Source organism: Eucalyptus grandis, chromosome 5 (genome assembly GCF_016545825.1).
Source record: "Eucalyptus grandis isolate ANBG69807.140 chromosome 5, ASM1654582v1, whole genome shotgun sequence".
Taxonomy (NCBI): domain Eukaryota; kingdom Viridiplantae; phylum Streptophyta; class Magnoliopsida; order Myrtales; family Myrtaceae; genus Eucalyptus; species Eucalyptus grandis.
This window is the reverse complement of record NC_052616.1, coordinates 40,170,590-40,197,428: the sequence shown is the minus strand read 5'-3', so window position 1 is coordinate 40,197,428 and position 26,839 is coordinate 40,170,590. Positions and strand designations below refer to the sequence as shown.

At 40.9% G+C, this 26,839-nt stretch overlaps 2 protein-coding genes and 1 pseudogene across 2 annotated transcripts; all 3 read right to left on the bottom strand.

Moving 5' to 3' along the window:
• Positions 1-5,561: 5,561 nt before the first annotated feature.
• Positions 5,562-6,214, bottom strand: LOC120293892 (TMV resistance protein N-like). Its single transcript, XM_039313683.1, has 2 exons — positions 6,125-6,214; positions 5,562-6,044 (listed from the first exon to the last, which is right to left on the bottom strand). Exons 1-2 carry the CDS (start codon positions 6,212-6,214, stop codon positions 5,562-5,564), a joined length of 573 nt encoding a protein of 190 aa, XP_039169617.1.
• Positions 6,215-17,166: 10,952 nt separating this feature from the next.
• On the bottom strand, positions 17,167-21,227 carry LOC104445046 (annotated as a pseudogene).
• A 56-nt stretch (positions 21,228-21,283) lies between these two features.
• LOC104446965 (TMV resistance protein N-like) lies at positions 21,284-23,414 on the bottom strand. The gene is made up of 2 exons (XM_039311850.1): positions 22,751-23,414; positions 21,284-22,101 (listed from the first exon to the last, which is right to left on the bottom strand). The coding sequence occupies exons 1-2, from the start codon at positions 23,353-23,355 to the stop codon at positions 21,288-21,290; spliced, it is 1,419 nt and encodes a 472-aa protein (XP_039167784.1). The 5' UTR covers positions 23,356-23,414; the 3' UTR covers positions 21,284-21,287.
• Between the last annotated feature and the right edge of the window lie 3,425 nt (positions 23,415-26,839).

The window sequence follows — 26,839 nt, the reverse complement described above, 5'->3', positions numbered from 1 at the left end:
GTAGAATTTTGAGAATGGTACCAAACATAATCGTTGTATTTCAAAATTAGAAATTTTTTATAGTTACCAAACGATTTAAAATACTCAAAATTATTCTCCAAAACATAATTGTTACCAAACGAGCCCCAAACCTCTCCACAATTCAGAAACCGTACAAAGTGCAAATGCAACAAAAGGGACAGGAGTGATAGGACCAAGCAGTCAAAACATAAAACAAAAAGCGCAGTAACGCCAAAACGATCTGCACAAAGTCAAACCACTTGGTTGTGTCTCAACTTTCCCACCAAGTGAGAGCGGTATAGCTGCAAAATATATGAAAGAAGAGAAGAAAAACTGCAAGTGAGATGATAGGGACGCCGCCACCCACTATAGCTGGGTGAGTTCATTTGAAAAGAAAGAAAAAGGATTGACCAATCACTGGGAAAAGAAAAGGATGGATTAACAGTATTGACTGGGACATATCAGAAGAGATTCAGAGGGAAATTCCCCAATCCTCTCTCTTTCCTCCGCTAAAACAAACTAGACAACATGAGCTGAAAATCACTCCTCCAATTCCCTTACTTTTCTCCGAATCTCTCCAACCAAGGGGTAGGGTACTTGATGACTGAAGACTGTCACCCCACAATCTTGACATCAGAGCCGACAAGAACCTAAATCATGCACTCGTTTTCCGACGATCACGATTCAGTGGTCTGCGTTTTCTAACTATGTGCTGCAGAAATGTGATGAAAAAGCAACACAAAGCAACACAAATTCTAGAGGAAACTTTAAGACCATTCTCTATGCAAGCGTAGGTGCACATGCATCAGTCATAACCCACACTGCACATCCGCACATGCCCGCAAGCCCACCCGTGCAGAGACACAGAGAGAGAGAGAGAGAGAGAGAGAGAGAGAGAGTTCCCCTGGGCCCTGAGCACTGATAACACAATCATGACCCTAAATTTTCTGATGAAATACAGGAAATGCATGTCTGCATTTGAACAATAGATTAATCACATATTAGCATAAAATCTACACCGGGCCAGTAACCAAAAGGGAGAAAAAAAAATGGAGCGAGAAGGTTCCTTCTAAATCTCACTCTTCTCATGTCCAATTTCCTCCTGTTTAGCTATTTTGGGCAGGACAAAGACCATCATATTGGATAGGCAAATTTAATCTCTCAGCTTATTTGAGTCAAAAGACCATATGGCGATGTTTCAGCTGAGTAATGATAACAGCAGCAATGAAACTACAGGTGTGTGATCTGCAGAGCCCTTGACACAATCTACAACTGCAAGAGTGTTTGCTTTTACTTAAGATTCATATGCAAAGTAAGCACCTGCAGGGGAGAACATTATTTCAAATAAAGCAAATAAACGAGAAATCATCAGTAACTCCTCAAAAGATGCATGATGACAGTCAGTACCATCGTCATGTAACACCGTATGAGATATCACAAACCTCACATAACTATGTTAACTGCAACCATATAAAATGCTACAAAACTCAAGGACAATAACTAAGAGATTCATCAACGTCAATGCAGCAAGCCAGCCACCCCTAAGCATTTATTACCTATTTATTTCAAGACCCACAATACCATACCTACTATATTACAATGCCTGGCTGAGCCATCAAAATCCCCAAAAAGATTGACCAACTTCAAGTGCTTTCTGCTGGGTAAGACGCCCCAATTGTTCTGCTACGTTATTTACGTTCTTCGTACTCCACCAAACCTACCGTGATCAGCGGGTTACTCATTCCTTCTACCATCAGTATCCTTTCTTTCTGACTGAACTTCCTGAACATCAGAGGAACCGGGATTCTCCATCAAGAATTGCCCCCAGAAGACATCATTAACCCTGCCGGCACATTAGGAGCTGTGGCTGAGGCTTGTTCTTTAGAGGAAACTGGCTCAGAAGCAACCCGTTGAAGCTGAAGTAATAGCCATGGCAGGCTCAAAAACAGTCATGGGCTCAGAATTCATGTCAATTGGGTGATCTAGGCTGTGCGCCAATATTAAACTAAATGCAGGATATAGCAGGGCTATCAGCACAATTAGTAGTCTCATCTAAATCTAGGGTTGAGTTGCGCTGACTAAAGTTTTCACAATCATGTGCAATGTATTCCCAGATTGGGAGCAATGTATTCCCAGATTGGGAGCAATGATTCCAATTGATCATATGAATCCAGTATTGATGGTAAGGATGAAGCTCCATCAATGTTCTCTCTCCTCAAAATTTAACCAATTAGAGGCAATCTCCCCTTCTTATCATTAAACTCTGACTCAATGAACAAATTCAAGGCAAGACCAGGTTTCTGCTAAACATTACCTAAGTTAGACACTATATTCTCCTGTCATTCTTCCATTTTCAATAACCGCTTCAAATTCTGCATCTGCAGTTCAAAACCTTCCTCTCTTCTTCATGCATCTGTAGTTCCAACTGAAGTGATTCCTTGTTGTGTTTAAGCCTTTCTACCTCTTCCTTCAGTTCTTGTCTCTCTCCTTCAGTTAAAGGAGAAGAACTTCCTGATTTTGGAGATTCTGGGAATGGCTGTGGACTGATTTCCGCTGATGGATGTTCTTTCAGAAACTGTGGCTGACCTCTTACAAAATCCTCGTTCGCAAATTCTCATCATTCCGGGGTCAATCTTCCACAAAACCCTGTCTAAAAGTGAAATGTACATTTATCGTAAGTTATGTGTTTGCATGATCACTTCATAGAAAGCCAAATCGTATCAGAAGACAGGAGCAAGCAGAAACACAAGTAGAAAGGACTCAGAGGCTTCAAACCTGCAGGAAAGAATTCTCAATTTGTTCTTAGCTCCGACCGGTCCCTGTTGGACAGAGGCTTTCCATTGTTTGTATGAGATGCCTCGATCTAGAGCCCAATCAGATAACTTTGGGCATTCGAAAATGCTTATCCAGCACTCATCTGGAATTTTCGAATTGACTATATTAGAGAAACTTTCCAATGATCCAGTGGTTAAAATCCAACCTTTTGATAGTCTCTCGTTCATCTAGGCCCTTAACCGCCAAAAAGCCCTTGCATCCTCGAATTACCAAGGACTCCAGCTTTTTCCAACTAGATCATCTAGACATTGAATCTCAGGACATTCTTTTATTACCAATTGTTCCTGGACTCGACAATACCCTGGATCGCAGTTAGATTTGGGCAATCAATTTAGTCCACAGCTTCAACTCTTCAACCTCGAAAGACCAGCAAATCCCATGAGAAATTCTAACCCTTCCACTTGGAATTCAATTAACTGTTCAAGCCCATCGTTGAACCAATCCATTTACATTGGTAAATGCGCAAACATGTCAGGTTTCTCAAGTTGCAACGAAATGATAAACTGCTTATTGATTTATGATATTCAAGCGATAATGTTGACAGAGACAGTGGAAGGAACATGAGGCATTGTCTGAATGGACCATCTTGGATGAACAAAGGATGCCGGATCTTATCACTACCACCATAGCTCAAATCCACCAATTTAGTTAGGTTTGAGAGATCTGGTACCCACTGCAGCAAACTTGCTCCAAAGCTTAGGCTTATCAAACTAGTGGGAAGCTCAGGCAATACTACAAGTTCTCTGCAACGCCATAAACTCAATTTTCTAGGCGAGAGGTAGTTTGATAGTCACCAGAACATTTCTAATACAGGTCATCAAGTTAAGGACTCTCAAAAGTGACAATTTCAATGTCTTCGGGAATTTCCCATTCCAGAAATGGGCAATCATTGCCATGTAGCTCTTCCAACTCTTTTAGAGCGAGAATACTCCTCGGTAGCTCACTTATCGAAGAATTGAAATGTTGAAGACTTTTAATCTACTCAGGTCTCCAAGATTCGGTAACTGCAGACATCGTGTTCCCGAGACATCCAACTCAAGTAGCGATTTCAAGTTCCCAATGGAGATGGGAAGTTCCACTATCCTAGTATACTATAGTAAGAGAGACTTAAGATCCTTTAGATTCCCAATAGAACTAGGAAGCTCATCAATTTCTGTATATCGCAATTTAAGTACTGACAAGCACTTTTGGTTGCCAATGGAGTCAGGGTAATCTTGTGATGGCTAAAAATTTGAGAGATCCAACTCTACCAGTGATGCCACTTCACAAAATGATTCAGGCAGCTTCCTCAACCTTTTGCAATTGCCTAAATACAAGTACTTGAGATTCTCTAACCCTCCGATTCCTTCCGGACAACTCTGTAAGACTTGTACACCCATCCGCATTAAAGTAAATCAGGCACTTAAGCTTTTCGAGGGAACCATCGACTTCAATCAGTCTTTTGCAATTTTTAAGGACCAATCGCTCTAAACTCAAATAATCAGAGAAGTTTGGACTCCTGGTCATGCTGTTGCAATTTGTGAGATTCAAGACTTTCAGCTTCTTGCTAACCTGTTACCATAGCTAAAAGAGTGTAAAGGGAACGTAATATGTGAATTTAGAGGCAGTAAAAAATTGTGTTGGAACTGAGTTGTAATTGTAGTGGCTCCTTTTCCCAACTAACCCAAGCAGACCCATTCATTTTAGTACTAAGACCTATCCAACCTGTACCACATATCTCCACCTACATATCAGTACAACTTCTTCCTCGTCATATGGTAATTAATACAATCTAACTGTCAATTGTTTAGTTACAAGACCAGGTCAGTTTTACTTGTGGAAAAACTCGATCACTCATGACCCATTTTATTTAAGTGTTATTGCCTATATAATTACGGTATAGTCAATAGAGTTAAACAATTTAACTAAGATAGAGATAAAGAAACAGCAAAGGATTGCACCTTAATTTGACTCCATCCGGTCCAGTTCTCTCAGATAGAACTAAAAGACAGGTCAGGAACTACAAGATTGCTTGGATGGAAGTTGATGGCGAAGAGCTCAGAGGACACCTATGCCAGGACATGTATCTCAACTCTGAAAGCTGATTCTTCAAGTCTCCATCAAACTGTCCCCAACGCACTTTGAGGAACCTTATGTTTTGAAGCCTTGAAAACTCCTTTTGCTTGTATATATTCCTGGTGCATTTCCTTCTACAGATTGCTTCAATGGCGTCCTTTCTCTATCATTCAATGGTAATATAACATTAGAGTAAATGAAAAATGTCTTCATTCTCTCTCTCTCTCTCTCTCTCTCTCTAGATTAAAAAAGGGCTCCAAATTAATAAATGAACTACTGGGAATAGTACAGAATTCGAGAGTCGATTGTATTGTTTTTTACCTCTTCTGTTCCTGATATTCACGGCCATCTCAGGATTCCACAACCTGCTCTGTTTTCTTGGATCTATCGGCCTCGTATCTCCACAAACAATTTTCCTTCCAAGATCTCGAAGTTGATCATGCATCCAGAATTTGTTGTCATCAGTTATGTTTATCAAAGACAAGTTCACAAGGACTGGAATCGACAATCTGGCCTAAACCCACAATCTTTCCACATGTAGAATCGTTCGTCTTGTCTTCATCTACAAAAGAGACACGCACTTAATGTCGAAAGATCTGTTGTTGTCGATGGTTGAGTGGCATTGAAGCTAATTCTTCAGCTTGTCCTGGACCTTCTCATGAGGTATTTCCTCAGATCCTCCAGAACATCCATCCAAAAGCTTTGTTTTGGTGACAAAGTAATGAGCCTATGACTTCAAGAGCCAAGGGAAGTCCTGCGGTTGTATAAACCACTTCTCTCGAAAGACTGACATAATCGTCTGGAGGAGCAATTCTTCCGAAAGAATGTCTACTGAAAAGCTTGAGCGATTGAACGTGATCCAACGGATTCACTTGGTACTCAAAAGTGTAATCGGCTTCTAAGATGCTTCTGTTCCTAGTTGTCATAATGATTCTGCTTCCTGAGCCAAAGGAAACGTGCTTGATAGCTAGTTTCTCAAGTTGTTCCTCATCATTCACGTCGTCGAGCACCATGAAGACTTTCCTGTTGGAAAGTCGCTGTGCAATCAGTTTGACCCCATCACCATCATCGATTCCATTGTGAAAGCCCGAACCAAACATGTTAGATAATATTTGTTTCTGTAAGGCTACAAAGCCAAAGCTGCTCGAAGATTCCTGGACATTTTCCAGGAAGCAGCAATGACTGAAGAGGGAATTTAGTTTGTTGAATACAACCTTAGCGAGAGTCGTTTTACCGATTCCGCCCATTCCATGGAGTAGTACAAGCGCACGCCTTCTGAGTCCACATCCAACAACTTCACAACGGCTTCCACTCGCTCATCCATTCCTACTAAAATGCTTAGTGACATGTTTGTCTTTTATCTTCAGCTTCGTCAAAATCTCTCGAACCACTGATTCAATAAAGTTCCAGTACCTGCCACGGTAGTGAGTCATCTCAGTCGAAATTGTAAATGATAACCTTGGGACACTCAGTAAGTGGCATTTTAAATTTAAATAACTTTCTAACCCTACAGTTAAGCTTACTGAATCAACAGTGCACCCCAAAGGAAGAGACATTTTAGGTGTTTTTAGAACCGACGTCCTACAATTCTAGCAGATAATCATATGCTGAATATTATGAACCCTTTTTATGTACTTGCCCTGGAAATGGTAACACTTCCAACAGGCGATTGGGAAACTTGCTCCAGTGCCATCTAAGAATCTTTTTAAAAGGAGAGAAGGTAACTTTTAAGGAGGTAATCCATAATTGACGAACACGATGACATATAAAATTAGATCTGTCAATGAAAGAATTAGAGGAAAACACAAAAATTCAAAAGAAATACCCCTTGTCTTTATTAACCGATCTTCCCGCTAAACTTACCAGAAGACAAATAGAAGTTTGACTGAATACATATCCGGCTCCTGCTCTATTTGGTTTGGGTGAAATCAAATGGTTGATTTTAGTTCTCAAAAAATGGTATTCATTCCATTTCAAACCCCCTAAACGAGATCTCACACAAACTCGTACACAATGAATTCCAAAACAAAAGTTACGGAGTGATTTAGGACGCTACATACCCTTGCTTTTTCAATTCCCATCCTTTGATTTGGGCTACACTTTTTCAGTGCTTCCTCCCACTGTCGCCTCTTCTGGCAGCCAAACCTTTCCTCATGCTCCTCCAAAGCGCCAACATACAATTGAGACTTAAGCAACATCGTGAGGCTCCACGTCATAGAAAATCGGCATAATCTCCTTTTCGGATGGTTTGGATTTCATGCACTCCACCATTAGTGCCAGCTCACGAAGGCACCATGCACTCGAAGCATAACCTTTAGAGAAGACGGGTACGTAGATCTTCGACTTTTCAATGGCCGTTGGCAATTCATCACCTATTCTTTTACCGACATGGAGCTCTTCCTCATCGAGGAAGACATGGATGTTTGCTTCTAGCATCATGCGATAAAGGCAATCTATGAATCCCTGGCGAGTGTCCGGCCCTCTAAAACTCAAGAAGACCTTGTAATCAATTGCCGATGGCTCACCGTCACTCGTTCCAGCCTCCAAGCTCTTTCCCAAGTCCACTGTGCCGAGTATTTTTGCCTCGGAGTTTCCCCTCTCGAAGTCTGAAAGCCCCCGTCTCGTCGCCGACGACTCACCGCCACTCGTTCCAGCCTCTGAGCTCTTTTCCATGTCCATCATCCGGAGTCTTACTGCCTCAGAGTAGTTCCTCGTCAGTGAACGTCTCCGTTCCTCAAGTCTCTGTGGCTCCAGCCCAGTGAAATTCGATAAGACCTCGTAATCATTTGCCGACGACTCACCGTCATTCATTCCAGCCTCGCAGCTCTGTCCTGAGTCTATTAACCCGAACTCCGGGAAAAAACTCCCATCCCATCCTGATGACTCACCGTCACTCGTTCCAGCCCCCGAGCTCTTTCCCGAGTCCATTGTCCTGACTAAGTCCGGTATCAATGCAAGCCCCGTCTCCGATCTGGGGGTGGGTCTGCAAGTGCGAAGGTAGAAAGAATTGTTGAAGAAGGCGATGGAGGATGGAGGCGAGGCGGCGAGGGACTGTGAATAGCCGATGAGGCGATCGAGAGAGAGCAGAGATCGAGAGGAAGAGGACCGTGCGACAAGGGGAGGAGGAGGAGGACGCGGCTAGGGTTTCGGGTGTTCAAGTCTTGAGGCAAGCCTTACTCCACACTGAGTTTTATGGAAAGGTTTCTTTAGCCGGCCCTTTTCTCTGAAAGGGTCTTTTTGTTTTTTCGGTTTTTTGGAAAGGACAAACGAGTTCGACAAGATCTGTTTGACCAAAAGTAGCTGTTTGAAAAAGTTGGAAGTAGGATATGTTTTAGTACTTTTTGTTAATATGTTACTCTTGTATTTAAGATCAAGAGATGGCATTTGTTTTTAGTTTGAAAGTGATTTAGATTGACGCGTTTGGTAACATTTTCTATTTAAAATTGTTGAAAACATAAACAGAAAAAAATGTTTTTGTTTCGAGAACAATTTTTGAACAAAAAAAACGTGTTTGGTAAATTTGTTAGAATAAAAAATGAACATAAACACATTTGGTAAATCTGTATAATTTTTATTTCTTTTATTTTTATTTTTTTTTATTTTTCTATTTTCTTTCTTATTTGTCTTATTTTCTTTTTCTTTTTCCTTTTTTTTCCTTTTTTCTTTTTTTCTTTTTCCTTTTTTCATTTTTCTTTCTTTTGGTCGGTCGCCGGCCTCGGCCATGGCCGACGACCGCCGACGAGGGCTAGCGGCCTCACCCAAATCCCGAGGTCGAGCTCACCCAACGGCCGGCGAGGCCGGCGACGCTCCGGCGAGGTCGGCGGCCCTCGACGACAGGTTCCGCCCGGGGCGAGGCGGTGACCGGCCAAAGAAAAAGAAAAAAAAAAAGAGAGAAGAAAAAGAAGAAGAAAAGAAAGTGTTTCTAAATTTTGTTCCAAAATAAGAAACAACTTTTTTGTTTATTATTTCTGTTCTAGATGTGTTTTGGAAATAAAAAAATAATTTTGGAACAAAAACGCACACAAACGCGTTTCTGTTCCTTTTTTGTTCCCAGGAACAAAAAAACAAAAAAGTTGTTTAAAAACAGAAAAAAAGAAATGAAAATAAACGCAGCCGGTGTGGCAATGATGCTGTTAAGAGGACAAGCATTTTGGGCAAGAGTATTTTTGTTTTTGATAGTACGCTCGATATATGAAAAGAAATGTTGTTGGCCTTATTTTTGTCTAATCCGTTGCTGTTAAGAGTACATTCAATACTAGGTTACATGCGATTATTTATCTATAAAATTTTTGTTATGTTTGATCACTACTTCAGTAAAATAGGTCTCAATGGAGGTTTACCGAAAAGAGGCCTAAATAAAGGCAATTTCGATCTACATCCCCATTCTTTGATAGGCATGTGCATGTCATTTGCATATCTCCCAATTTGTCTTTCTTTCGACTTTTATCGATATATTTATGATCATTAAGATAAGGCTTTGTCAACAATAACAAGCCAAGTTTCTTCAAAAAGGCATACATGAATATTCTTTCCTAACAACTTCGATAAAATTCCATTGTAAGAACGTCACTTTTCATTGCAAATACGAGCCATGAATGAATTTAACATTATCGTTCCTAAAAACGATTTTCTATTTCAACAAATCACAATCACTAGCCCTATTGTTGATGTCTCCTCCTCACAACACATCTGTTGTTTTCATCTCTGATCATGTGAGCTCGATCGATGTTAGACGGAAGGAAAATGTGGTAGAGCAAACCATAGAGGAGAAGTTATTGGAGGGAAGAATTGTGGATTGAATTTAGAAATCATCTGCTTTTGCTCCTTAACACTAGAATGGTCAAAGCCTCCTTAACATTGGAATTGCTCAGTGCCAGATCACTACATAGATGTCCAACCCATGCCACTTTTTCCATAGGGTTTAGCTTTAGGTGTCAAATTGAGTCTTCATCTCGATTCCTTTCTCGCTTTCTTTCTTGGATTGCTTTATGACTTCTTGCTTTTATGGTTCTAGAATTTTGCTCAAGGGAGGATCTAGTGAATATGTCAAAAGTGAAGATAGCCAATTTATCTACTTCTAGGAAGCAAATCTTTCAATAGTCAAATTATGAGCAATATTCTAGTGGTCAATTCCTATGTCATCCATCTGGCTTTCAAGCTACACCAAACACAAGCTCTTTAGAGTTTTCAATTTCAATTCTCACATGATTTTCACTTCCTCCCCTCTTTCGATTTCTAATTGAGCGGATTCGACGTTTTCACATGCACAAGCGGTGGTGCACCCGCCAAGACCCCAAGATCCAAATCGTTGTTGGCATCAACCTCAACCCAACCATCTTTGCTCCAATATCAATCCAAGCATTATGAGAAGTCTAATGTTAAGAAAAAAGTTGTTTGAAGCCCTAATTTGTTTTTCATTTTTAGAGCACACGCTGACTACTAATTTTAGTAATCCAATTCAACTCCACTTTATCATTTAATGCTTCACATCATCGCTTAATGGTTCAAATGAAAGGACTAGGTTGAATATTTATCAATAATTCAGGAACTATATTGGAACAAATTGAAAATTAAAAAATAAGGCCTATATACTATGTCAAAGTTCATAAACCATTTATGTTATTTTCCCTTTTGTATTCACCAAATTTACTTTGGATTTTATTATCGTCAGTCATAATAATCATCTCCATGAAGAAAATTTTTAAATGAAATCATACTGATTTGTCATGGAAAGTGACTTATTTCACGAGGAATTGGATATTAGATCAAGTTGCAAATAGAAAGACCAAAAAACATTGAAAAGACAGCACTGACAAATGCTTTGAGAATGTCTAGCACCTCCAATTTTCACAATTTTGATGGAGTACTTTTATCGAACAGTTTGATGGGAATCTTGAGAGGACCATCTTTAGGAGCCAAAGCATGACCGGTGAAAATACACGAGCTCTATAGGAAAGACACATTAGAAACTTCAAGCCAAGTTTCGGACAAAATTGAACACACCCAAATGAAAAGCAAGTGGACGGAGAGGCTGAGGAGGAGGAGGAAGAGGAACTCTTGGAGACGGAGAGAGATGAAAGTAAGAAGGCGCGGAAGAGGAAGGTGAAGGAGGCTTTTGTGGAAGTGCACAAGAGGAGAAGTTGAACGTTTGAGAGAGAGATGAGAAGAAAATGATCTCTTTTTTTAAAAAGAGGAAATCATTTTTCCCTATTTGACTATGCTTTTCTTATTGACTAAAGCTATCTTCCTTGACTAATTTATATTTGTGCATCAAACACTGAAAAATCTGAAAGAAAATAAAAATTGGAAGGTTAATTTCTTTTGCGAAATAAACAAAACCTTAAACTGTTTTTTTATTATAAAATTAGGAGTTACTCAAAATCAACTTGATTCTTCTCCAGCTCAACTAATTGACACACTTCAAGTTTAAAAATATTCAAATCGAGTAACTCAAAAACCTAACAAACTACTTGAACTTTCATATATCGTAATTACATATAGGCATTGTTAAATGCTATGAACAGTTAAAGAGTACTGTTTTTAGATTTCATCTTATGTAAGATTTTGGGTTCAAGCTTGAGCATAGATTGATCTCGTACAATATTCACCAAGTAGAAGAGTCAAGCCAAACTGAGCTTGAACATAGCGTATATGTTTTCAGTTCGAACCTGTAGCATCATCTTTTCGAAAGTTCATCATAGCAAGAGCAGGAGCTAATCAACTCCAGAACTAGAAGTTCAATTGCTGAAGATGATGCTGACCAAGATATCCATAATGACATATGTCGGAGTCAACTAAATAACATATATCATATGGTCAAACGAAATTCTAGTAACTTTATTGCGTGCTACCACGCGTCCAATACTATCAGGAGATCTCGTCCACACTCCGCTAGGTCCTAAAGCAACCCACTCGTTACGAAGCACGTGTAAGACATAAATCTTCATCACAACATGAGAAGTTGCAGGAGCAGATCTCACCTGAAGTAGGCAGGATTGTGCTTGGCCTCTTTCCTAGTGGGCACCGAGCCTCTCCAAAATTCCAAGAAACCGTACAAAGTGCAAATGCAACAAAAGGGATTGGAGCGACTGGACCAAGAAATCTAAACATAAATAAAAGCACATTAATTCGAAAAAGATCTACAAAAGCCAAACCACTTGGTTGTGTCTCGACTTTTCTCTCCAAGTGAGAGCGGTGTAGCTGTAAAGATAAAACAAAAACTGCAAGTGAGATTATAGGGACACCCCCACTATAGCGAAATGAGTTCATTTTAAAGAAGGAAAAAGGCTTGACCAATCACTGGGAAAAAGAAAAGGAGGGATTTATTGACTAGGATATATTAGAAGAGATTCAGAGGGAAATTCCCAATCCTGTGTCTTTCCTCCACTAAAACAAACCGGACAACATGAGCTGAAAATCGCCCCTCCATTCCCTTCCTTCTTCTACGAATCTCTCCAACCAAAGGGCTGTGTACTTGATGACATGATTGAAGACTGCTACCCCAGAATCTTGACACATCGGACCAAAGAAGAACCTTGATCATGAACTCATTCTTCGGCCGATCATGCTTCAGCGTTCTGCATTTTCTAACTATGTGCTGCAGAAATGTGATATTGCAACACAAATTCTAGAGGAAACTACGAGACTCTATGCAACATGCATCACACATGACCCACAATGCACATCCGCACACACCCACCCACCTGAGTGTCCCCAATTTTGAACCGGAAATCAAACCGAACTGAAAATGCACAAAAACTCGGTTTGATTTTTTGGTTTGGTTCTGACACCCCTACCTGAGTGTCCCCAATTCTTCAGCTCTTGGTAGCCCACCGAATGTGGACCGGGGAAAATATAGATTGTCGGTATCAAGTGCAAACTGGTTAGGGCACCGGTATTACTTGTTGTGGTCAAATTGTCTGCATATTATGCGCCCCTTGGTACCATTTCTCAGTGAGCATGCGGTAGCACAGAAGGAGAACGGCGGGTTCTATTTACGGGTCTTTAAACAAGTAAGCTGATCAAGCAATCCTCTTCTTTTGAGTAATTTCGCAACCTCACCTCCGGAAGCTTTCTTTCTTATATCAGTTGAGCGAGTCTCCCTCTTGAACCATTTTGGTAGTGAGGCCTGATTGACATCTTTCTGCCGGTTCGACCGATGGGGCACTTATATCAGTACTGATATTAATAATTTGCCCGATTTCAAGGGGGTTTTGATGATCACATTCTCTGCGAGGAGGAAGCATGTGATCGTCATTCTTGGACAGTTGCATGGATACACTTGAGAAGCATGAATTAATTCGGCACTGGAACTAAGGAAGATTGTACCACAACGAAATAAGCTAGAGGGACAGAAGTTCGATTATGACAGCTTCTAATGAAAACACCGTTATAATCTTCCCAGTAGCCCCTAATTTTTAAATTATCATCATCTTGTTAAATATTGGATAAACTAGCCTTTTATTGGCATGTTAGATCATTGGTCAACGCCGCATGCTTTAACCATCAAATGAAATACCTTTCCTAATTTATGACATGAAATGATATGTCTTCCTATGTCTATTACCAAGTGATGTGCGAGCATCATTAAAAAATATGTATGCATCTGGTTAATTCACATAATTAGATGAATGACTTTCTTTGCTACATCCTTTATTCAATTAATAAATCGAGGTAGCGTTCGGTTACGTACGGCCACTACCATTTTGCCAATATCACATTATCAGCATTAGCCAACTGCATAATGGAGAAAATGTGTTAAATTTTGAAGTTAGATATGTCTTCTACCTGCAGCTTCATCAAAATCCCTTGCGTCACCAAATGAATGAATTTCCAGTGCCTGTCATATTAGTGAATGATCTAAGTTGAAATTGCAAAAGACAACCTCAAGACAATTGACAAGAGATCACAATCAACATGGTCAGTACCATAAATGACGTGGTTGATGCTGTGAAACCAAAAATAGTTTTCAAAACACACTTGGTATTCATTCAATTTTAAACGACCTAAACGAGATCTTACCCAAGTTAAAACAAAAGTTAATGGAGTGATTTAGGAAACCAACATGCCCTTCCTTCTTCAACACCCATCCTTTAATTTGGGCAACAAATCCGAGGGCATCCTTCCACTCTCTTGTTGTCTGCTGGCCGAACTTCTCCTCATGCTTCACCATAGCCTCAACGTACAGTTGAGACTCAAGCTTGACATCACGAGGCTTCACATCATAAAAAATCAGCAAAATCTCCTTCTCGGGTGGTTTTGATTTCTTGCACTTCACCATGTGTGCAAGCTCACCAAGACACCACAGACTTGAAGCATAACCTTTAGAAAAAATGGGTACATAGATCTTTGAATTTTCGATAGCTATCTGCAGCTCATCTTCTATTTTTTTAACCAACAGGGAGTTCTATCTCATCAAAGAAAACACAGATGTTCGCATCTCGCAAAACATGGCAAAAGCAATTTGTAGATCCTTGACGAGTGTCCTGCCCCGCTAAAATTCAAAAGGATCTCATAGTCATTCCCCGACGACACGCCACCCCTCTTTCCAGCCCTCAAGCTCCTTCCCATTCCTAGTGCAACGGAGTCTTTTCGCCTGAGGCAGTAATTTTGTTTAGCCATTTTACGGATTCCACTCATTCCTTGGATTTGCACAAAAAGTGCTGGGAAGTGCTGGTCCGACAACATCGCAATCGCCCGAGAGTTTCCTCTCCCAAAGCACCTGACCAATGAAATGCACGTTCGTGAAAATGAACGACATTCCCCGACCATAAAAACGATCGACTCCTCCGGCTCTTAGATTCTCAGAGCATCTTGCATATCACTATTGTAACGGACTCTTCTCTCTCTCGAGTGGTTCGTCATAGCAGGCGGACTACTCGAAATTTTCAAATTCCGGTGACGATTATCAAGGGACCCTAAGCACATTCCATATGCTCAAGACGTCCAAAAAGGTTGGGCCCAATGAACAGGGAAACATGCAAATCGATAGGCCCAATAGGCCTTTTGTTGCTTTTATATCGTACTCGTGAAGAGCTTAGGCAGTACTTCGAGTTTGCTGCGACGCCTTGAACGCAAATTTCTCTAGGCGAGAATGTAAATGCAATCTTAAGTTCAATGAAAGTACCGTCCCATGGTAAAGTGTGTACGAAACTCGAATTTAAAACTGACAATAGACAGATCCGTTCGGAGGGGAAGGTACAAGGTTATTAATGAGCTGCCATTAGTGCTCTCGGAAGTCGCATGATTCAGTTCCGTCAAAGAAGTAGAAAAAAAAAAAAAACCTTCTTATTTTGGAAACAATTTTTAAAAATAAATTTTTTTCTTTTTTTCTTTTTTTTTTCTTTTCTACTTCTTGCTCGTCGCCTGCTATCGGCCACCCCCACGACCAGTTGCCCATTACCAAATTAATTTAAAACAATGTGGAAGTCATTTTTCTCTATTTGACTACGCTTTTCCTTATCGATTGAAAGTATTTTCCTTGACTAATTTAATTTTTGCACGCCAAACACTGAAATATCTGGAAAAAAAAATTTGGGAGGTTTATTTCTTCCTTGAAACAAACGGAGCCGTAAGTTATTTTTTAATATAAAATCAGAGGTTACTCAAAATTAATTTGATCCTTCTCAAGTTCAACTAATTAACATGCTTCAAGTTTAAAAATATTCTAATGGAGTAGCTCGAAATCTAACAAATTAATTGAACTTTTACATATCGAATTACTTATAGGCATTATTGAACGCTATGAACAATTAAAGAGTACTGTTTTTAGATTTGATTTTATGTAAGATTTGGGGCTCGAGCATAGATTGATCTCGTACGAAAATTCACCCAGTAGAAGAGTCGAGCCAATCCAAGCTTAACAATAGCATATATGTTTTCAATTCCAATCTGTAGCACCATCTTTTCCAAAGTTCATCATACCAAGGGCAGGAGCTAATCAACTCCAGAACTAAAAGTTCAATTGCTGAAGATGATGCTGAGCAAGATATCCATAATGACATAAGGCAGAGTCAGCTAAATAATATATCCTATGGTCGAGCATAATTCTAGCAACTTTGTCGCGTGCTACCACACATACAATACGATCAGGAATCTCGGCCACACTCCACTAGGTCCTAAAGCAACCCACTCGTCACGAAGCTCGTACGAGGCATAAATCTTCATCACAACGTGAGAAGTTGCAGGAGCAGATCTCACCTGAAGTAGGCAGGATTGTGTTTGGCCTCTTTCCTAGTGGGCACCGAGCCTCTCCAAAATTCCAAGAAACCGCACAAAGTGCAAATGCAACAAAAGGGATGGGAGTGATGGGACCGAGAAGTCGGAACGTAAACAAAAGCGCATTAACAGCCAAAACGATATGCAAAAGTCAAACCACTTGGTTGTGTCTCAACTTTCCCACCAAGTGAGAGCAGTGTAGCTGTAAAGATGAAACAAAAACTGCAAGGGAGATGATAGGGACGCCACTACTGTAGCTAGATGAGTTCATTTGAAAAGAAGGGAAAAAAATTGACCAATCACTGGGAAAAGAAAAGGATGGATTAACAGTAGTGACTAGGACATATCAGAAGAGATTCAGAGGGAAATTTCCAATCCTTTCTCTTTCCTCCACTAAAACAAACCAGACAACATGAGCTGAAAATCACCCCCTCCAATTCCCTCACTTTTTCTCCGAATCTCTCCAACCAAACGGCTGTGTACTTGATGACATGATTGAAGACTGCCACCCAGAATCTTGACACATCGGAGCTGACAAGAACCAAAATCATGCAATCGTTCTCCGGCCGATCACGATTCAGTGGTCTGCATTTTCTAACTACGTACTGCAGAAATGTGATGAAAAAGCAACACAAAGCAACACATTCTAAAGGAAACTTCAAGACCATTCTCAGAGAGAGAGAGAGAGAGAGAGAGAGAGTTTTCTCCTGAGCACTGATAACACGATCATGATCCTAAATTTCCTGATGAAATACCAGGAATGCATGTCTGCATTTGAGCATTAGACTAATCACATATTGGCATAAAATCTACCCCAGGCCAGTAACCAAAAGGAGAAAGAAAATGGAGCGAGAAGGTTCCTTCTAATTCTCACTCCTCTAATGTCCAATTCCCTCCTGTTTAGCTATTTTTGGGCAGGACAAAGACCATCATATTGGATAGGCAAACATAATCTCTTAGCTTATGGCGACGTTTCCAGCTGAGTAATGATAACAGGCAGCAATGAAACCACAGGTGTGTGTTCTGCAGAGCCCTTGACACAATCACAGTCAGTACCATTGTCATGTAACACTGTATGGGATATCACAACCATCATATAACTATGTTAACTGGAACAATACAAAATGCTACAAAACTTGATGGACAAGAATCAAGAGAGATCTCATCAACGTTATTGCAGTAAGTTAGCCACCCTAAGCATGTATTACCTATTTATTTCAAGACCCACCGTCCCATGCCTATTATATTACAATGCCCTGGCCGAGCCATCAAAATACCCAAAATCAATCGACCAACTTCAAGTGCTTTCTGCTGGGGTAAGATGCCCCAATTGTTCTGTTAGGTTATTTACGTTCTTTGCATTCCACCCAAACCTGCCGTGATCAGCAGGTTCGCTCTCATTCCTTCTACCATCAGTATCCTTTCTTTCTGACTGAACTTCCTGAACCTCGGAGGAACCAGGATTCTCCGTCAAGAATTGCTCCCAGAAGACATCGTTAACCCCTGCTGGCACATTAGGAGCTGTGGCTGCAGCTTGTTCTTTAGAGGAAACTGTCTCAGAAGCAACGGTTGAAGCTGGCTCGGAAGTAGTAACCACGGCAGGCTCAAAAACAGTAGCAGCAGTGGGCTCAGAATTCATGTCAATTGTGGGTGATCTAGGCCGTGCATCAATATTAAACTGAATGCAGGATATAGCAGGGCTATCAGCACAACTAGTAGTCTCACCAAAGTCTAGGGTTGAGTTGCGCTGACCAAAGTTTTCACAATCATGTGCAATGTATTCCCAGATTGTGAGCGATGATTCCAATTGTTCATATAAATCCAATATCGATGGTAAGGATGAAGCTCCATCAATGTTTTCTCTTGTCAAAGTTTGGGAGTCCCAGCATGATTGTCTTCACCATGTCCCTCATCATGGCAGTAACCAATTCGAGGCAATCTCCTCTTCTTATCATTAAACTCCAACTCAATCAACATATTCAGGGCAAGACCAGGTTTCTGCAGAACATTACCCAAGTTAGACACCATATTCTCCTGTTGTTCTTCCATTTTCAAAAGCCGCGCCTTCAAATTCTGCATCTGCACTTCAAAGCCTTTCCTCTCTTCTTCATGCACCTGTAGCTCCAACTGAAGAGATTCCTTGTCGCTTTTAAGCCTTTCTACCTCTTCCTTCAGTCCTTGTGTCTCTGCTTCAGTTAAAGGAGAAGAACTTCCCTGATTTTGGAGATTCTGAAGGGAATGGCTGTGGACTGGTTTCCCCCGATGGATGTTCTTCAGAAGCTGCGGCTGACCTCCTACGAAATCCTCGTCCGCAAATTCCCGTCGTTCTGGGTCAATTTTCCTAAAACCCTGTCCAAAAGTGAAATGTACATTTATTGCAAGTTATACGTTTGCATGATCACTTCATAGAAAGCCAAATCGTATCAGAAGACAGGAGCAAGCAGAAACGCAAGTAGAAAGGACTCAGAGGCTTCAAACCTGCAGGAAAGAATTCTCAATTTGTTCTAGCTCGACCAGTCCCTGTTGGACAGAGGCTTTCCATTGTTTGTACAAGATGCCTCGATCTAGAGCCCAATCAGATAACTTTGGGCACTCGAAAATGCTTATCCAGCACTCATCTGGAATTTTCGAATTGACTATATTAGAGAAGCTTTCCAATGATCCGCAATGGTTAAAATCCAATCTTTTGATAGTCTCTAGTTCATCTAGGCCCTTAACCGCCAAAAGCCCTTTGCATCCTTGAATTACCAAGGAATCCAGCTTTTTCAAATCCGCTAGATCATCTAGACATTGAATCTCAGGACATTCTTTTATTACCAATTGTTCCAACGACTCTACCGAACCAAGACCCTGGATTGCAGTTAGATTTGGGCAATCAATTAGCGTCCACAGCTTCAACCTCTTCAACCTCGAAAGACCAGCAAATCCCATGAGAAATTCTAACCTTTCCACTTGGAATTCAATTAACTGTTCAAGCCCATCGAGTTGAACTTCAATCCATTTACATTGATAAATGCGCAAACATGTCAGGTTTCTCAAGTTGCAACAAAATGATAAACTGCTTATTGATTTATGATATTCAAGCGATAATGTTGACAGAGACAGTGGAAGGAACATGAGGCATTGTCTGAATGGACCATCTTGGATGAACAAAGGATGCCGGATCTTATCACTACCACCATAGCTCAAATCCACCAATTTAGTTAGGTTTGAGAGATCTGGTACCCACTGCAGCAAACTTGCTCCAAAGCTTAGGCTTATCAAACTAGTGGGAAGCTCAGGCAATACTACAAGTTCTCTGCAACGCCATAAACTCAATTTCTCTAGGCGAGGAGGTAGTTTGATAGTCACCAGAACATTTCTAATACAGGTCACTTGCAAGTTAAGGACTCTCAAAAGTGACAATTTCCCAATGTCTTTGGGAATTTCCCATTCCAGAGATGGGCAATCATTGCCATGTAGCTCTTCCAACTCTTTTAGAGCGAGAATACTCCTCGGTAGCTCACTTATCGAAGAATTCGAAATGTTAAGGACTTTTAATCTACCCGGGTCTCCAATAGATTCGGGTAACTGCAAACATTGTGTTCCCGACACATCCAACTCAAGTAGCAATTTCAAGTTCCCAATAGAGATGGGAAGTTCCACTATTTTAGTATACGATAGTAAGAGAGACTTAAGATCCTTTAGATTCCCAATAGAACTAGGAAGCTCATCAATTTCTGTATATCGCAATTTAAGTACTGACAAGCACTTTTGGTTGCCAATGGAGTCGGGTAATCTTGTGATGGCCGTACACGAGAGATCCAACTCTACCAGTGATGCCACTCTCACAAATGATTCAGGCAGCTTCCTCAACCTTTTGCAATTGCCTAAATACAAGTACTTGAGATTCTCTAACCCTCCGATTCCTTCGGACAACTCTGTAAGACTTGTACACCCATCCACATTAAAGTAAATCAGGCACTTAAGCTTTTCGAGGGAATCATCAACTTCAATCAGTCTTTTGCAATTTTTAAGGACCAATCGCTCTAAATTCAAATAATCAGAGAAATTTGGACTCCTGGTCATGCTGTTGCAATTTGTGAGATTCAAAACTTTCAGCTTCTTGCTAACCTGTTACCATAGCTAAAAGAGTGTAAAGGGAACGTAATATGCGAATTTAGAGGCAGTAAATAGCTGTGTTGGAACTGAGTTGTAATTGTGGTGGCTCCTTTTCCCAATTAAACCCAAGCAGACCCATTCATTTTAGTACTAAGACCTATCCAACCTACATATCAGTACAACTTCCTCGTCATATGGTAATTAATACAATCTAACTGTCAATTGTTTAGTTACAAGACCAGGTCAGTTTTACTTGTGGAAAAACTCGATCACTCATGACCCATTTTATTTAAGTGTTATTGCCTATATAATTATGGTATAGTCAATAGGAGTTAAACAATTTAACTAAGATAGATATAAAGAAATAGCAAAGGATTGCACCTTAATTTGACTCCATCCGGTCCAGTTCTCCGTGATAGAACTAAAAGACAGGTCGAGAACTACAAGATTGCTTGGATGGAAGTTGATGGCGAAGAGCTCTAGAGGACACCTATGCCAGGACATGTATCTCAACTCTGAAAGCTGATTCTTGAAGTCTCCATCAAACTGTCCCCAACGCACTTTGAGGAACCTTAACTTTTGAAGCCTTGAAAACTCCTTGCTCGTATATGTTCCTGGTGCACTTCCTTCTAAGCACATTGCTTCAATGTCATCCTTTCTCTATCATTCAATGGTAATATAACATTAGAGTAAATGAAAAATGTCTTCACTCTCTCTCTCTAGATTAAAAAAGGGCTCCAAATTAATAAATGAACTACTGGGAATAGTATAGAATTCGAGAGTCGATTGTATTGTTTTACCTCTTCTGTTCTTATGATATTCACGGCCATCTCAGGATTCCACAACCTGCTCTGCTTTCTTGGATCTATTGGCCTCGTATCTCCACAAATAATTTTCCTTCCAAGATCCCTCAGTTGATCATGCATCCAGAATTTGTTGTCATCAGTTATGTTTATCAAAGACAAGTTCACAAGGACGGGAATCGAATAATCTGGCCTAAACCCACAATCTTTCCACATGTAGAATGCGTTCGTCTTGTCTTCATCTACAAAGAGACACGCAATATCGAGAAAGATCTGTTATTGTCGATGGTTGAGGGCATTGAAGCTAATCTTCAGCTTGTCCTGGACCTTCTCATGAGGTATTTCCCTCAGATCGTCCAGAACATCCATCCAAAAAGCTTTGTTTTGGCGACAAAGTAATGAGCCTATGACTTCAAGAGCTAAGGGAAGTCCTGCAGTCGTATAAACCACTTCTCTCGAAAGACTGACATAATCGTCTGGAGGAGCAATTTTTCCGAAAGCATGTCTACTGAAAAGCTTGAGCGATTGAACGTGATCCAACGGATTCACTTGGTACTCAAAAGTGTAATCGGCTTCTAAGATGCTTCTGTTCCTAGTTGTCATGATGATTCTGCTTCCTGAGCCAAAGGAAACGTGCTTGATAGCTAGTTTCTCAAGTTGTTCCTTATCATTTACGTCGTCGAGCACCATGAAGACTTTCCTGTTGGAAAGTCGCTGTGCAATCAGTTTGACCCCATCACCATCATCGATTCCGTTGTGAAAGCCCGAACCAAACATGTTAGATAATATTTGTTTCTGTAAGGCTACAAAGCTAAAGCTGCTCGAAGATTCCCAGACATTTTCCAGGAAGCAGCAATGACTGAAGAGGGAATTTAGTTTGTTGAATACAACCCTAGCAAGAGTCGTTTTACCGATTCCGCCCATTCCATGGAGTAGTACAAAGCGCACGCCTCCTGAGTCCACGTCCAACAACTTCACAATGGCTTCCACTCGCTCATCCATTCCTATTAAATGCTTAGTGACATGTTTGTCTTTTATCTTCAGCTTCGTCAAAATCTCTCGTACCACTGATTCAATAAAGCTCCAGTACCTGCCACGGTAGAGAGTCATCTCAGTCGAAATTGTAAATGATAACCTTGGGACACTCAGTAAGTGGCATTTTAAATTTAAAGAACTTTCTAATCCTACAGTTAAGCTTACTGAATCAACAGTGCACCCCAAAGGAAGAGACATTTTAGGTGCTTTTAGAACACGACGTCCTACGATTCTAGCAAATAATCATATGCTGATATTATGAACCCTTTTTATGTACTTGCCCTCGAAATGGTAACACCTCCAACAGGCAATGGGGAAACTTGCTCCAGTGCCATGTAAGAATCTTTTAAAAGGAGAGAAGGTAACTTTTAAGGAGGTAATCCATAATTTACGAACACGATGACATATAAAATTAGATCTGTCAACGAAAGAATTAGAGGAAAAACACAAAATTTCAAAAGAAATACTCCTTGTCTTTATTAACCCATCTCCCCCGCTAAACTTACCAGAAGACAAATAGAATTTGACTGAATACATACCCGGCTCCTGCTCTATTTGGTTTGGGTGAAATCAAATGGATGATTTTAGTTCTAAAAAAATGGTATTCATTCCATTTCAAACCGCCTAAACGAGATCTCACACAAACTCGTACACAATGAATTCCAAAAAAAAAAAGTTGCGGAGTGATTTAGGACACTACATACCCTTGCTTTTTCAACTCCCATCCTTTGATTTGGGCTACACTTTTCAGTGCTTCCTCCCACTTTCGCCTCTCCTGGCAGCCAAACCTTTCCTCATGCTCCTTCAAAGCGCCAACGTACAATTGAGACTTAAGCTTAACATCGCGAGGCTCAACGTCATAGAAAATTGGCATAATCTCCTTTTCGGATGGTTTGGATTTCATGCACTCCACCATGTGCGCCAGCTCACGAAGGCACCATGCACTCGAAGCATAACCTTTAGAGAAGACGGGTACGTAGATCTTCGACTTTTCGATGGCCGTTGGCAATTCATCACCTATTCTTTTACCGACATGGAGCTCTTCCTCATCGAGGAAGACATGGATGTTTGCTTCTAGCATCATGCGATAAAGGCAATCTATGAATCCTTGGCGAGTGTCCAGCCCTCTGAAACTCAAGAAGACCTTGTAATCAATTGCCGATGGCTCACCGTCACTCGTTCCAGCCTCCAAGCTCCTTCCCAAGTCCACTGTGCCGAGTATTTTTGCCTCGGAGTTTCCCCTCTCGAAGTCTGAAAGCCCCGCCGACGACTCACCGCCACTCGTTCCAGCCTCCGAGCTCTTTTCCATGTCCACTCTCCGGAGTCTTACTGCCTCAGCGTAGCTCCTTGTCAGTGAACGTCTCTGTTTCCAACGTCTCCGTCGCTGCCGATCCCTCAACCTAGCTTCTCTCGCCAAGGAAATTTGCCCTTCATACCAGGTCTCGAAATCCGCGATCCGCGTGGTCATCTCCACGTCCTCATCGGAAAAAGGCCCCAAATTCAAATCCAGGTTCATGGTATCAGACGTCTCCTCTCCCATGGATGCAACAGCTTTACAAATCACAAGCCGAATTCAAGTATCTGTCTCTGTCTCTCCCTCAAGTATCCGTTCCCGGAGTCTCCGTGGATGTGTTTGTCCCGTCGTGGATGAGGCTTGAGAGAGATAAAATCCACAAGGCTAAGGGTTTAGCTTGTTGTCTATATGGACAACCCAGAGAGAGAGCGATATAGAGGTGTTTTTGTAACTGTTGCCTCTCCTTAAACCCTATGAAGCATAGATACTCTCGGGAGCCTCCCTATCGGTGGGTGTCCACCCCACAGTCAACAGACGTCAGAAAATCCGACACGTTGATCAACTCGTCAACTCTCCCCACACGCTGCGACATGCGAGTCCGGAATTGGAAGAGGCACGGTGGGTTTCTAGGGTGGGTTTGCAAGTGCGAAGGTAGAGAGAATTGTTGAAGAAGGCGATGGAGGATGGAGGATGGAGGCGAGAGCGAGGGAGCGGAGGCGAGACTGCGAGCGACAATGAGGCCGTGACTGCAAGGGAGGGCCAGAGCAAAAAGCAGAGATCAAGCCGACCGAGAAGGCCGCGATTGCGATGCTGCGATGGAGGGCCGGAGGTAAGGCTACGATTGTGAAGAAGCCACAAGCTGATCAAGAATAGGGGCACACATTATAATAAAATATTATAGGAGCTTCAAGAAGCAGAAAAGCAAGGTTCAACTTGCTAACTTGAACGTGAAAGAAAAGTTGCAGTCCACAATTGTTGAATCCTTAGCCAAGAAGAAAATGAAAGTCCATCATGCATGAAGTTTAAAGTGCAGGCGGTGGAGTCCTGGCGGTGGAGATGTGTATAAATATATGTACTTACGTGAGTTTATTTTGAGAGAGAGAGATAGCTTTAGTAGCATACAGGAAGATAGAGAGTTTTAAGCTTAGCAAAGCTTGTGTGTACTCCATATTAAGCTTTCGCAAGGCATTTTAAGTACTATAATCTCTATTTGTGTGTTTGCACTCTCTCCTTGCCAAATCCTTCAAAGCTCGTTTATCTTTTGGTTCCAACACACGCTACATTTTATGGAAAGGTTTCTTTAGCCGGCCCTTTTTCTCTGAAAGGGTCTCTTTTCTTCTTTTCTTTTTTCGGTTTTTGGGAAAGGACAAACGAGTTCATTATTACTCAAATTGACGACATTCCTAAAACATCTCTAACCTACGCAAATTGGGTCTCTCGTCCGAACTTCGAGATTGCCTGAAAGTAAAACAAAAGAGGTTATCGGCTATAGAGCCGAAAGAAAAGATATTATAACAATTGAAGACAGACACGACATGTTAAAATTATGAGTGTATCTGTAAAACCCGATACTAGAAGAATTACATGGGGAAGGGGATGCAAATGAGTATGGCTATTTACAAAGACCAAAATCAGATTGCGGATACACGAGGCGCCAATATGGGCCGCACTGTCCAGGAAATACAACAAGGAATAGTTTCATCCACAAAATTCATGGAGATTTTTCTAAAATAATAAATGAAAGATTATCCAGTTAGCACAACTTGAAATAATTCCTTGTTTAAGTTTTCTATCAACTTAAAACACATTCTTCACCTCTTCCTACCATCATTATAAGAGGGCTCGTTGATCATTCTTTATTAGCAAAAGCAAAATTTTATCTAAACGAAGCTACATTGTGTATGCCATTGATAACTTAATTTGATTTCTTGCACATTATTTTTTAATGAACTATTAACTGGATAAAATAGTAGCTGTTTTAATTTTTTTTTTTCTGAACTCGTACTATTTAATACGCTTCTTATGATTCCTTTGTTTCAAAAAAGGCTAGCAAGGGTCTTTGCACATAATTTTTTTTTTTTTATAACTTTTACTAGGATCTCCTCGCCGGGTTTAGCAAGGGGTAGCCTCACCCAACCCTCGCCAAAGGCCAGCAAGGGTCAACTTGCCTATGGCCGACAAGGGTATCCTGCCCCTCACCCTCGTTGGCGACTAGCAACTCCACTAGCCATCATGGAGGTGGCAACTAGTGGCGAAGGGAAATAAGGAGAAAAGAGGAAGGAAAAGAAGAAAAAAAGGAAAAGAGAAGAATAAACAAGAAAAAAAAAAAAAATAGTAATTAAAATTCTAAAAAATATTTCAAAACTTAAAAAGGAATCTATGAAGTCTCATGTGGCGACTTCAGCACTACCCAAAAGTTCATTTACTCTTATGGAGCATATGTACTAATGCACTCCCAACAAAGGAAAACCTCCATGAGAGGAAAGTAGTACTTGATCCACAATGTCCATTGTGATGTAAAGCCTAAAAAATGCTTGAACACCTACTCTTTCTGTGTGAATGGACAAAACCATGGTTAGATCATCGAATAAAGCTGAACACAACTACAGAAGAGATCCCCAAAATGGATAGATGGCTCATAGAGAACCTAACCTCCCAAGATGGGTCAAACCAAATGCACTCCTGGCTTCTTCTTCTTTTTTGGTTAGGTACTCTAGCTTTTTTTTTTGTGGTATAATATGGTGCTTTCATTCATTCATAAACAACGAGGATCACAAGAAACGATAGATAAGTTTCCAAACATAAAATTTCCGAAAGGAGTAAGGGAGGAAAATACATCCAATTTTGAGAGAGTTTTGGTCCAAGGAGCCTTAGCGAGCCAATCTGCGGCCTTATTGGCCTCCCAAGAGCGATATGCCAGCGTCATCGAGTCGAGTTGGGCTAATATTCCTTTACATTGCTCTATTATATCCTTCACGTTCCAAGGGTCTTCAGCCCAACCCATGATACTTTCCACCAAAGTCAAACTATCTGTTTTGCACTCTAGCTTCTCATTTTGTACTTGCTTTGTCCTAACCGTTCCCATGTGTTCCTCCTTTTTCAGCCTCAAATACTCCAGCTCGTGCAGAACAGCTAGGGCTTCAGCTTATAAAGAGGATGGCGCACGAACCTCTCGCACGAAGCCATTGATGACTATTTTGGCCTGATCTCGCAAGATTCCAGCGACTGAGCCTAGGAATTCTCCTTGTACCCATGAGCAATCAACGTTTAATTTCATTGATCCTCTCCCCAATGGCGTCCACTTGATCGGTAAGTTCATATTTGGGGGTTTCTTTGCTCCATTTTTCTTTTGCCATCTGCTGAAGTTCTTTACTTATGCTTCCCTATGTCAACAATGGAGTCCAGATCTAGTGGCTTGGCTCGAAATATGAAGTTGTCGCGAGTTTTCCATACTAACCAGAGCACCACCACGACCAGCTTGTTCTCAGCTAAGTCATTG

Coding starts and splice junctions, on each gene's coding strand:
- LOC104446965 (XM_039311850.1), bottom strand. CDS start 23,355: ATGGAAAAGAGCTCGGAGGCTGGAACGAGTGGCGGTGAGTCGTCGGCG. Junction 22,102..22,750: donor TGGGAGTTGAAAAAGCAAGG/GTATGTAGTGTC, acceptor CTACCGTGGCAG/GTACTGGAGCTTTATTGAAT.
- LOC120293892 (XM_039313683.1), bottom strand. CDS start 6,214: ATGGATGAGCGAGTGGAAGCCGTTGTGAAGTTGTTGGATGTGGACTCA. Junction 6,045..6,124: donor CCATGGAATGGGCGGAATCG/GTAAAACGACTC, acceptor GAAAATGTCCAG/GAATCTTCGAGCAGCTTTGG.